Here is a 14,068-nt window from a genome sequence, read left to right as displayed (position 1 = left end):
CCCCTTCGATCCTGTCCCCCTCTCCTCATCTACCACCGCGCGCTCCGAATTATTATCTTGGCCAACCTTTTTATCATTGTCGCCGGCCGTTGTATTATTGCTAGCGCGAATCGAAAGTTTGCTTGCTGCTGCTTGTCACTTAACGAAATGCACTGGTCGATCGATTGACGCCAATTACGACGTTCGGCATTAACTCTGCACACCACGGAGCTTCGGGTGTTTAAGGCGCGCGCGCGCGTCTGTTAGAAAAGACAGATTAGGTACCCCAGGTACCCAGTGAGTGTAGTACGTACGTTGGATCGGATCGGTCGCTCGCTCAATTCTTTACGAATTCGTGTGCCCATTCGTCGGCTCCGTTGGTCCTTTAAAATCGACGAAGGGTCGCGGCGAGGTGACGTCGCGTCGTCCATTCGAGGATAGAACGAGGCGGGCGTCGCGGCGCGTCTGAAGTTGCAAATAGTGCGAGCTTCCAAATAATCCAAGACGGCGGGCAAAGTGTCAGGGTCTCGGGGTGGTATTCTCCGCCGTGAGTTCGAGGACAATCGTTCGCCAGGGGTGACCAAAGGGTCCGGCAAAATGGCTGCTGCGGACGCGCTCAGCGAGCGGCTCTCGAGCGGACTGCATTTGCGACCCCTGCAGCAGCGGACCCTCGGCGAGGAGAGGATAAAGCGCGCGCGCGACCGCGACGAGGACGTCGCGATATTCAGCATGGTGCCGCTCGAGGGTGATCCCAAGTTTCGCTGCTGCCTCGGCCTCTACTGCCTCCTCGGAGATCCGAGGCGCGCTGATCCAGGTGACAGTTGGCTTCGATTTTAATTCTTGTTCTTCGTTCTTTATTGATTTAGTGTTGATGCCGACTCTACGGATATTATGTGGAAATCGCTCTTTCGTATTCTCTCTTCGTCTCATTATTTATTTATTTATAAGTCCAGTAACGAATGATTCACTAATTCAAGTTAATATACACAAAGTTCGATAAGAATGCTTTGACCATACGGAAATATGATGGCAATTGCCCATTTGCATATATTGACAATGAGACTTTTAATGAGATGGTTAAACCGCCGTATTGAAATTAAAAGTATTTGTATTTTATAAATGTATTCATATCTAATTCATATCTAATGATGTGGAAATTCGCGGAGCTCGATACTTTCGACGCAATCTGACATTCACGAACACGTCTATATATATATATATATATATATATATATATATATATATATATATATATATATCGGAGATATTTAGTTTTTATTGATATATGTTCATTATATCAAAGAACTTAATAATTATAGATGCTTCTATCATATTTTTCAAGTTTAAAATATTAGGTATACGAACAATTTACATTTCGAGCTATGCATATATATATATATATATATATATATACATTATTAATTACATATAATGATATAATAATTTTTTTCAAGTTAAATAGTATTCATTATTATTTGTAATTTATTAATCGGTAATGTGTTTTATGAACTCTTATAATTTATAACTATAATTCGAACATGAAAAAACGTTTCTTAAAAGGAATTGTAAACATTTGACACGTAATTCTTTTCTTTTAAAAAATTACGATACAGTGATATTTATTTAAAATATTTTATAATTAATTGCCTACAATCACACGTATTTCATTTTCAATGATTATTATAATTCTGATAATTGTTCTATTGGAGCTTTAACAGTACCATATTTTTTTATGATCAGAATAAAAATAATATTTTAATTATATACTACTTTGTTCTCTTATAACACGATGAAAAGATGAAAATAATAATTCTCAATTATTACTTCATTTACTAGAATACGATTTTTCTCCTTTACCTGTCTCTTCTACCACTAAAGCATTTATAAGAACGCAAATAATACACATTTCTACTAAATACAATATTACTTTTAATTAACTCATTATTTCATAAATTACTTGTTTGTTTTTTTTATTTTATTTTATTTTTTTTATTTTGATTAAATTTCAATTAAAACGTTCGTCTATAAGGCATGATAGCGGTCGTTAAATATATAAATTGAAGGTAATGAAAAATAATGTTCCAAAGTGCGTCATATGTTATCGCACTATTTCTGTTCTTAATATAAATATAATTATAAGACGTTCTTACCAAATCAAGTTAGCACTCAGCAAACAACCATATATATATATATATATATATAATAAATATTTTAATAATAAAAACACGTAGATTGTTTAGCATGATATATTTCATTAGATTTTTATTATTCGTGGTTAGGAATGTCGCACGTTCAATTACTTTTATCGTCAAAAATAAAAATATCGTTTCTGGAAAACAGTGTTGCGAATATTGGCTATATCGATCTCATTGAAGAAACTGGAACGCACACATTACGGAATTATTCAGCTTATTTGAGTATTTTTCATCTATAGCCAATCTACTCGCGATAATAATTTTTCATGCGATGAGTATTGGCTTGCTTTTCATGCCTCTCCATTATCAGTTATAGGTACGGCTATTTGTATGGATATTTATTTGAAAAAACGAATTTCTTTTGGACATAAGAATGACGAAGTTCGTTGATTTTTTAGATTAGTCTTGCTCGACATAATGGATTTGTTTGAAATTTGTTCGAAATTGTTTCACGTACGACTGCATTGCCATTGCTAAAGAGCTAAAAAGAGCTAAAGAGCTAAGGAGTATCGCACAAGTACAGGGTTTAATTTTTGCTCCAACGATTTTATCAAATGCCTATTATAATCGATTATAAACGATCAAAATCATACTCTTAATCTTCCTCTTTAATCACATATTTTTCTATTTGTTCTAATATAATTGTAAAGCGTCATTAATCAATAAGTAATAATACCAAAATAATCGAAGTTTCAATTATTCGATTACATTAAAAGATTATCACTATGCATGTTGGTGTGTATGCGTGTGTACATGTGTGTTTTGTTTTGTGTACGAATGCGTATTTTCATTTATTTTAACGTGTGTGCGTGTGCAGGAGCGTGTCTATACACGTGTATAGGCGCCTCAGGCGTTCGGTATTTTATAGAGTTAATTAGTTAAATTTACATTTATAAATGGTAAAAATTTTATTGAAGTAAGGCTAAATGTTGTTAAGAATTTAATATGAATCAGTCACGAAATATTAGATAAAATTTATAGTTAAATAATTTATAATTATTTATTTAAATATTATTTAAATATAATTAAATAATAAAGAAATAAAATTGGTTGAGTCTTCAAGTATGAAGGATAATTTTAAACTCTTGTCGGAATAAACAACTTTCTGGATAAGTGATTCCGATATGTTAAAAACAAACAAACAAACAACAAAAAACAAAAATCTGTTTACAATTGCTGTTGTTTTGTTGATATAAGAAAGAGATTAGTCTTTAAATCAGTGGATAATTAATCAGTATTCTATATAAAATCAATTATAAAATATTAATCACTCGAGGAGAAGGAAATTACATTAATTTGAAAAGTAAAAGTGTAATTTCTTATTCCAAATGGATTTAATACTATGTAATATGGTACATTAAAGCGCAATAGTAAAGCATTAAATTATTTAACATTGAACATATTGTTGCGGTGCGCAATACCGAGTACGACATATTATTTTTATCGTCATACTTCAAATATCGTGTATAGTAATATTATCATGAATGATGTCACAATACATTATAAGGAAGTATTGAATTGAAATATGAAACGAAGAATATGTAATATTCAAATTCAACGTTGATTAAAACAACTTTAGATAATAATAGATATTAAATCTTTTCAATCTTTTCAAGCAATCGTTCACTTTGGCATATAAAATTTTCTTCGTAAGACTTTCTGCCGCTTGTAGCACGAATCTAGAATGAATCATAAATGAATTACCGATCGATAATCGATAATCCGAAATCCAAATGCTCGTTCTTTGAAAAGTGCGTTACTTCGGCACACAATGACCGCAAGATTTAGCAAATTCAACATGCGCATATATGTATATTTAGACACGAGTCAAAGCCACGTAGAGTTGGATATTCCTAGGAAAGACTGGAATAGTACATACACCTTTGCTCGGATTGAGTTTACAAAAACGATTTCGCTTAGACACTACTCGGCACATTGGAGCGGCCCATATTATACAATTTTCAGGGATTTGATATGCTAAGATAATGTAGCAACGAATTTTTCATCCAAATTTTTATCGAATTTGAAATACGATGCGCAGCATAAGCTTCCTTTAAGCAACATTTTTCTCTTTATTCTAAATTCGATATATATATATATATATAAATTCGATATATATTATAGTAAATATTCTGAATTTAATTTTAATATTTGATAATTGATGATTTTTTTTTTTTTTTTTTTTTTTTTTTTTTTTTTACCATTTTTCACGAGCTACGACATGAGGGTACAAAGTTGTACATATACTTTTAGTTTAATACAACTGGATGCATGTAAATGGTAAAATTCACAATTAGAGCATAATTTATATGCTACTTTAATAATAATATTTGAAGTTAAAAGTTGGTTTGGATTTTAAAAATGAAAATGCCATGGCATTGAGATATATATTAATCTGTTTAATTTAATTTTCAATATAAGCCGGAGCTTTTTCTTTTGTTACATTCATATTGATTTATACTATAAAATATTTCAACGAAGCACGACTGTTAGACATTTCTATAATTATTATCTCGGAAATACGATAGTACCACAGTATGGCTGTCAATCTAGTACTTAATAAGATTTATATGAATTTTCAGTTATACAAATATTTATGTTAAAAGCTATAAATATATATATGTAATGCATTTTTGTAATATAATCTGTTAATATAAGTAGCGCGGCAAAATATTAATTTTAAAAATTGATATCCTTTGCAGAGAAATTTTATGCACAAATAAATTACATTTGTCTATTGGCCTTCGGATTTATCTAAATATTTATCATAAATAATTTCATGATAATAAGCAGTGTATCTATCGATATCAATTTCTATCGATGTTTTTATTTCGTCTTATATTTAAAAGCAATAATATTTATATTACGCGTATTTAATAAATGCTAATATGCCGCTTTAAGAATATAAATTCAATGTCCCAACGCTTCCAATGGATTATTAACGTATGAAACATCCTGAAATTTTAATTATAAATGTTATCCGAATTTCGTGAAGCGCCGCCTAAGTATTCCCGTTTGGAATACTTTGGTTATTGAGTGTCGACCGAGAAGTAGACCTACAGTAAGACAATCACAACCCTCGTACTCTTTCAATTACCCTTCCTCGTCCAGCACAGAAATCCGCGTCTTTTATCACTCGCAAAAGAAAGATCAATAGTAACGTTTTTCATCGAGTGAAAAAGGTGATCGCCGGCCGGCCAACTTTATTGCGAGCCATTGCCACATCTTTAAAGAGAAGTAAAAGGCCTTGGACCTTCGCGACTGCCCGAGCTTTATACGAGTACATACATATACGGAGTCGCGTGCGTACCACCGTATCGATCTATAGATCTGGGATGACGTCACGGCGTTTCACTTGAGTCACGCGGTAATGGGACTCGTCCTGGCGTCGCTTGCATACACCTTCTTACCGAAAATTCAAAGGACTCTGATTATCATTGAATACGCGCGATAATCTTCCGTTTCAACGATATGACGCCTCGAAGATTCTTTTTCATACATTGATCATTGTCATTTTCATTCCAGGAACCTTCATTTTATTGGCATTGGCAGCCGATAACATTTTTTCCGTAAACCGTATTCTTCAAATTGCAAATGGTGATGATGGTTCGCCGCTATCTGCGCTCGTAAACCGAAATTACAACGAACGCCCCACAAACATTGCTTAAACTTTCTTTTTCTTAGATTAAAAATTAAAAATTAATAGAAAAATCTTCGCTTTATAATATCATCAAGGTTGTTTGTTTTATTTATATCTCATTGGTCGCTCAAACGCTATTCGCTTTTTATTTTCAAGGAGGATAAAGAATTTTTTTAAACAGTTTGAAGCAGACTATCATTATTAAGGAAACTTATCATAAATAAACATTACACATAATTAATATTTAATACTTCATAACTAATATTCAAACGTTTTGCAGATTTTATTTAAATATAATTATTACTATGAATGTTAAACATTTTTCGAACGTTTGACACGAGTCAAAGAAAGACACTTGATACTATAAGAAAATATAAAGTTAAAATATATAATTAACAATGGATGAGAAATTTCATTTTAAAAATATTATCAAAATTCCTAATTCTTTTATCATCTCTGTTGCTGAATTTTTCTACCACTAAGTAATATCGTTTCATAAATATTCGTCTACGTAATCTCACAATCAACATTATCGAAAGAAATTTTATTTAAATTCCCATTACTCGTGCAGAAAATATTTTCCAATCAAGTGTATTTTCAATATATTACATCTTATTATAAAATTACATATAATTTAATATATACTTATTATTTTTTAGATAAACGTGTTATGTGATGAAAAAAAAAAATACATTTTAATTAAATACATCCGAGTAAATAAATTTTCTTTTACAAGCGAATAAAGATAAATGATAAATTTCGTTACATTTTGATTATTATTAGCATCGTGTCATAACTATTTACAGTTATGATAAATCTTCATATACTTCAAAAATGTATTTTTTTTTATCAAACTTCTCTCGAGTCATCCTATTTGAGTTGTAAAGAAATATTGATATAAATATAAATCTTCATGTGCGAGCTAATAATTTATTTCTTTTTTTTCTTCTTGCTACTCATGGAGTAGTGAAGCAAGGAGGGAATATTATTATTATTATTAGTATTTCTATGTAAATTCATTCAAGTACAGAAGATTTTTTTAAGATGCCAATTGAAACATATTTTGTTTGCTATATTTACTGGCCTAATTCAATATTGTATTTAAAAATTGTATGGATACAAATTTTATAATTATTTTCATTATTTTTTTTTACGTTACTTGATTCTTGTTTTTTTTTTTTTTCGATTAATTTTTTAGCTTTACATCGAGATAAATTTTAATTATAAGCTTTACAGCAATAATTAATTTTCATATTCTATTTAACGAGTAATTATAGTGTTACTTTGTATTTTAAAAGTTCGTAAATGCCATGGATTACATAGGTGTTGGAGAAATAATTGTTTCCAATGCAGAATAAATGAATAAATAATTCATTCGTAGCACATACGTAGAAAAGGCACTTTTATAAAGATATGATTTGAGTGACGTTCCGGAAGTTTTTTGTATCCTAATCGCTTTAAAGATGGTTGAAAAGCGCAGACGCGAACAAATGCTGTATATATGCGAAAAAGGCCAGCATCTGAGATCATCGCTTCTTATAAACTTCTTTACGTCCGAATAGCATCAATTCATCTTGTCTTCCAAACTCTTCTATAAGATAATCGCGCCTCAGGTTAAAGAAGTGGAGAAACTTAAGTAAGGTTAAAAGTCTATAGGACGCCTACGATTACAAAGAGCCTTCTGAATCATTCAAAATCATCTTCAATTTCTTTATTCGAAAGGATATTTTTCCTTAGCGTCAATTTGAATTATAAAATGAAAATGAAAATGTGAAATTTATACTTTCTCATGGTCGAATTAAAGATTACAAATATTAGATAAGCATAGTATTCATTGAAGAAATAATAAAATTTTCTTAATATACGCTCGAATTTATTCTATAGAGTTAGATACGAACGAACCAAAGTCACAACATTTAAACATTTAATTATTAAACAAAGTATGTCAATTTTTCATTTTTCATTTTTCATTATTTCTCTTTTCTTTTTTCTTTTTTCTTTTTTTTTTCCTTTTTTCTTTTTATAAACCAATATAAATGTCAAGACATTGAATTATAAAAACTTAAATACATTTAATTTTAATGAATATGTTTCAACTACATAAATATTTTAACTAAATTTTCTTAATATTCTACAAAAATTTTACATATTATTTCATTAGTAATGTAACTATTACCATGTAATGTTATTTTACTTTATTAGATAATTAATATGAAGTCATTATTAATAATCAATTATTTTCAAAGTTTTTAAAATATATTATTATGTCGTTATATTACATTTTCAATAATAGACATTATTAAATAAAGCAATATGTTTTTAAATAAAAGTTGCAAAATTACGATTAACAGAGTATGTTGAATATCAGTTAATTTATTATTTATTTTGTAGATAAATAATAACATAATTATTTGACAAATACATACATAATTTCATCGAATTTAATTTAAATTATTGCTTATCAAAAAGTGTATTTTATCTAGAAGAAAATAGTTTCAATATGTAAATAACCTATGGACATATATTTTAACGACGCAAATTGTCTTACGTTGTTCCTTTCGACGTAGCAAATATTCAAGAAAAATAAAACGTTATCAATTTATTTCTCGTAAATCGAATAATTCGGTGTATGTTTATAGAATTTGATTAAGTTATTAAATGTTCAACAAAAGTTTTATAAAAGTTTACCCCCATAGTTTACCGGTAAACGTGTATCACAAAATTGCCATCAGCCACTTAAAATTATCTCTTTGTAAATTTTTATTACATCACTGGCTAATTAATTAAAATGTAAGGTCACTTTTTATTAACAATTAAATATTAAATTATATATCATTATCATATGAAAATTATATAATTGCTTAGATCAAGTAAGTGTTTTACGTCAGAAATTATTACGACGTGGAGCCCAAAAAAAAAAAAAAAAATCCTAAGTTTTGTAATACATGGAAGTTTTTTTTTTTCTCAATTACTTGGACTTTATCGATTATTATAATTGTAGAAATATTTGAAGTACACGATTTAATATTATTGCATAAAATTAGTAATGATCTAATAAATTTAATAAAACCGTAATTATTTTATTTTACATCTACTGTTCATTTTTTATTAATCATCGGACAATAGTTCTGGAATCGAAATAGTTGTTGATTCAATGGAAATAAAAGGAATGAGGAGAACCAAATGAAGAATAGTATGAAATAAGTGATTATTGGCTATCTTTTGAGGAAGTTCACCAAAGCGTGACAAATTTATAAACTATATTTAATAAATATCATTTGCAATACGTACGAATATTAGTGGTCAATTGAGTTGATTGTTGTAACTTTGAAGTTTGAATTACTGTATTTGAGCCAATATGTTTTATTGTAAGGTTGGATAAATTTAATAGTTTATGAAACATTTATGAAACATTCATCATCTGCATCGAAAATATCCTATTAATAAAATAAATTTATCTAAAATAAATTAAAAAGCTTAATTTTTGAGTTTACATAATATGTAAATATTAATTAACTAATCACATTTATTTAATTTATGTATAAATAAGTTTTGGTAAATTATTTGTGTCGTAAAAATAGTAACAAGAGTTTTTTTATTCATTGTCCATCAATATCATGTTAATTATTTATAGTTGGATCTTATTTATAAGAAATCTAATAAATTGGTATTAAGTTTTAAATTAATAATAATAATAATAATAATAATAATAATAATAATAATAATTATTATTATTATTATTATTATAAAATATTGAAATATAGAATTTGAAAAATAGCTTTTATAATATAAAAATATATATATATATATATATATATATATATATATATATATGTATGTGTGTGTAATTCATGATTATTAGTAATTCTTGAGATATTTAATACAATTGGAAGCTGTTGAACGGTAGAATTTATGTATTAAAATTTTCATTCAATAGCAATTAGCAAGAATTATAATTTTGATATGAATATCACGTTCTATACGTGATTTCTAATTACAAAATTCGATAAAAGACAGCATTACCAATTTCTCTTATAAAAGCTTCCATTTGACTTCATTTACCTTAACTCAATTGATTGATTTGTATATTAAGATGCTCCTAGCACTGAATCGTTTTTATTAAATAAGCGATTGAGCGTCAAATATAGAGATGGTAGGATATTATTAAATTATATGTGCGCATAATGTAGTCGTTGCGTTTGTGGTTGAAAATATAAATGGTATACTTATATCAACGTGACAAAGGTAAAGCAATAGAATTACAATTGTACATAGTCGTCTTGACGATCAAATTAATGTATGCGGTTTCCCGTATACGTACACGCGCGCACAATTTTCTCGGTCTCCGCGACTAAGCCCACCTCCCCCCGACCCTCCAGCCCCCAAGGCCTTCTCAAATTAATCTCAAATAATCTATGACGCGCTTATGTGCGACAAAATTGTCCATAATTGAAATGTAAATGTCAAGGGGATTCAAGATTTCTTTCTCTTAGAATAGTTAATAATCAAAATGAATCTTTCGTACAATTTGATAGAAAAATATCGATATGTGCTTAGAGAGCTTTTTATAATATTAATTAGTTAGATGTCCCTAGGCTCCTATAATATGGATACATTGAAATAACGCAATGGATAAGGATTTATTAATTTAATTTTATAAAAATATCTTTTTACGCTAAACTCTTTTCTAGTTCCCTAGATTTATCAATTGAATGCTATTTTTAGACATATTGACATCGCTTCAATGTCACATGAGTCTAAAATTATAAAAATTTAAATAAATATCATTCAAAAATTATATCGACCAGTTTTTTATCTCACGTTCATAAGCACATTGTTTATCTGGGCAAATTAATATTTTATCACTTATGTTATCGGTTGCACAACCGGTAAATAATGATACGCCAAAAGTCCTCCCATTAAATCGATTAATTTTCATGTAAATTTTCAGGCACTAAGAAGATGGAATACAAGACACGACAGTGGCATGAGAAATGCTTCTGTTGCGTTGTCTGTAAAAATCCAATTGGAACGAAGAGCTTCATCCCACGTGAACAAGAAATCTATTGCGCTGGATGCTACGAGGACAAATTCGCAACCCGATGCGTGAAGTGTAACAAGGTAGGAATTGAACTTCAAACTCTTTCTCAATTCAGCATCGATGACTAATAAAATAAAATGACGAGGGCGCGCTAAGAGTGACTGCGTGACATTAAAGCCACTTACGGAGAAATCATAAAATCATCAACATTCCTCCTAATGTCACCGACGCGCGCTCCTCGATCTTCTCACATAACTCCTCAATCCAACAATCTGGCCCCACTCGCGCGCCCTCATCACCGTCCCCGCCCCTATACCGCTAATCATTAAAACTATTGAATCGAATCTGATTGCGAATAACGATATTGCGCAGATCATCACCAGCGGCGGCGTGACGTACAAGAACGAACCCTGGCACAGGGATTGCTTCACCTGCAGCCACTGCAATCAGTCTCTCGCCGGACAGCGATTCACGTCGCGCGACGAGAAGCCATACTGTGCCGAATGTTTTGGCGAGCTTTTCGCCAAGAGGTGCACCGCGTGCACGAAACCCATTACCGGTCAGTACACATATCCTGTCAAACGAACATATCCTGGACAGTGTCGATTGGCTTTTGTCGGTGGACGGTTGGATTATTGGCACGACTTAATGACAAATCAGCTAGCTACTTAGCGAAAGAGGGCTCATTGTACCGAATGCACTCGGCTCTGTGCAATTGAGTTTAAGGGCTGATGAAAACAACTTGCATAGTTTAGAGGAGAAATACTATGTCATTTATGAGTTTGTAGGCCGATGTAATGTTCAGAGCCGAGCGAATAAAACTTAAGATATGGGCAAAGTTTTAATTGAATTTATGCCAATAAAGGGTTATTCATTAGGCTATTCTTATGCTCTGCCAAATTTTGATTAATTAATTAAAAGGCCCCAGAATTATCTAATTTATTTTTACAATTCATAGTTTATTAATGTCTATTCAAATACAATAAAGAAAAAACAAAATTCTTACTTTTACGCGTTTATAGGCATATATGAAATATCATATAATGTAGAGTTTCTGATCGTATGTGTACATGAAATTTTATATTGTAGAATTAAAAATTTACGCCGAGTTTTGCTCCTTTATTATCAAGAAAACGCCCGCGGCAACCTAATAGCCCCCTTTTCTTTTATTACTATATATATATATATATATATTCATCTTAATATTCATATATATACATTTATATTAATATTTATATATATATATATATATATATATATATATATAGATGAATTTGAAGTTGGTTAAAAGAAAAAAGAAAAAAAGGATGAAAATTGTACGTAAAAGAATTTCGCTAAGAGAGTAGTGGATTAATCGTTTTTATCGTTTTAATAAACAAAGCGTCGCGCGTGTATTACGATAAGAGCGAGAGAAAGCAATTAAAGTAACATTAATTTACCATTCGATTGCAGGCATCGGCGGCACACGTTTCATCTCTTTTGAAGACAGACATTGGCACAACGACTGCTTTATTTGCGCGGGCTGCAAGACATCATTGGTTGGTCGCGGATTCATCACCGACGGCGAGGACATCATTTGTCCAGAGTGCGCCAAGCAGAAGCTCTCGTAAATCTCATTATGCTTTCTGTACACTTACACATGTACTACGCGCGCGCACACCCCCATATACGTATGCGTTTATATATATATATATATATATATATATATATATATACCCATCATCCATCCCATATATGTGTGTAGGTGCGCGCGCGCGGGCGCGTGCGTGTGCAACACACAGTATACCTTGCGACGAGTAGAGTAAAAGAAAGACAAGCGAAACAGGCGATTATGTCATCGGCGTGTACGTGCGTGTGTGCGTGAGTGTGATATCCTAATTGTATGTAAAAGCCCTCGCTACCAAAGCAACAATCCTCGGCGGTATTATTCATCGGAGTTTCGGTGGCGTTTGAAAGGGAGGGCTGAGTCGTAGCTCTGCTGAATTCTTTGGTGAATAGTTTTTGAAATCGAATTCAACTTAATTTGGGTTTTAAACAACTTCCTCGTTTGAAACAAGTTCGTCGACGTTTCATTTAATTTGCAGTAACTGTGCATTCAATTTCGTTATATTAATGATATTATATTATGGGAATACCCATAAGATTGGTGTGAGATCTGAAGTGACGATGTAGGTGAGCATATGGTAAGTTATGACATCGTATGGAGTCGAGTTGAAAGTTGAGATCTGAGTTGGGTGCTCGTTTCTGTTCAGGTGTATAAGTTTTTTTATTCAATGATTTTGGTTGAGCTGTCATTATACATATAGAATTTCACGTTTCAATGTTAGAAAAAATAAGGCAATTGCTATGCGGAGAAACTGATTATGAAGAAAAATTGAAAAGTTTTAGAAAAGTCCTTAAAACCCAACTCGAGCAAATATTTCATCCCTACATTATTAATTGGGACTGTGTAATAGTTTCGATGCTTTATAGTTGTAGTCACGTATTATTATATAGAAAATATGCGACACGTACATTTTGTCGATACTGTAAAAGAATATTTTTGTCGATGGTCGAAGTCTACACACACACACACGCACACACACACAAAAAACACGAACACACACACACACACACACACAAAACACGAACACGCACGAACACACGAACACGCACGAACACACGAACACGCACACACAGACACACTCAATGCATCATTAAATATAATGCACACAATATATAAATGTTTTATGATATACATATTAATAAGAATATTTTCTTATAAAGATGTTACACGTGGTAGCGTAAATAAAATGCGAGGGAGAGAATAATATTTTTTATTAGCGAGGGTTTCGTGGAATGGATGAGAATTACCTGATTTCAATGGATTAAAATATCAAATCGTCTTTTACTATAATAATGCATGTACTAATTGTAAGGTACACCTTAACTGTTATAAAACAAACGAACGGTGAAATTATAAGATTTAAAGAACAAAAAACAAGAAAACAAAACAAAAAAAAAAACAAAAAAAAAACAAAAAATAAAAATAAATACAGATACCGTCTTGATGTTATGGATTATTAATGTTATTGTTTTTCGCTTTGTGTATATGAATATTATGAATATAAAACAATCGGAAAGTCGAGCGATTAATCGCCAACTGTTGATAAAAGTAAATAAGAAACTACGATCGCGCAACATGTTTCCCCGCAAACATGTTTCGCATTTATA

At 30.9% G+C, this 14,068-nt stretch overlaps 1 protein-coding gene across 1 annotated transcript in view; it reads left to right on the top strand.

Annotated features, from left to right (window-relative positions):
• The window catches only part of Lmpt (four and a half LIM domains protein limpet), a 67,258-nt gene extending 54,745 nt beyond the window's left edge, over positions 1-12,513 (top strand). Inside the window, exons 10-12 of the mRNA XM_011502140.1 lie at positions 10,766-10,935; positions 11,228-11,414; positions 12,308-12,513. Coding sequence (XP_011500442.1) covers positions 10,766-10,935; positions 11,228-11,414; positions 12,308-12,465 — 515 coding nt within the window. The 3' untranslated portion in view covers positions 12,466-12,513. The remainder of the gene's footprint in view (positions 1-10,765; positions 10,936-11,227; positions 11,415-12,307) is intronic.
• Positions 12,514-14,068: the final 1,555 nt, after the last annotated feature.

The sequence above is a fragment of the Ceratosolen solmsi genome, unplaced genomic scaffold (assembly GCF_000503995.2).
Source record: "Ceratosolen solmsi marchali unplaced genomic scaffold, CerSol_1.0 scaffold43, whole genome shotgun sequence".
NCBI classification, from domain to species: Eukaryota; Metazoa; Arthropoda; class Insecta; order Hymenoptera; family Agaonidae; genus Ceratosolen; species Ceratosolen solmsi.
This window is presented reverse-complemented; position numbering and strand designations above follow the sequence as displayed.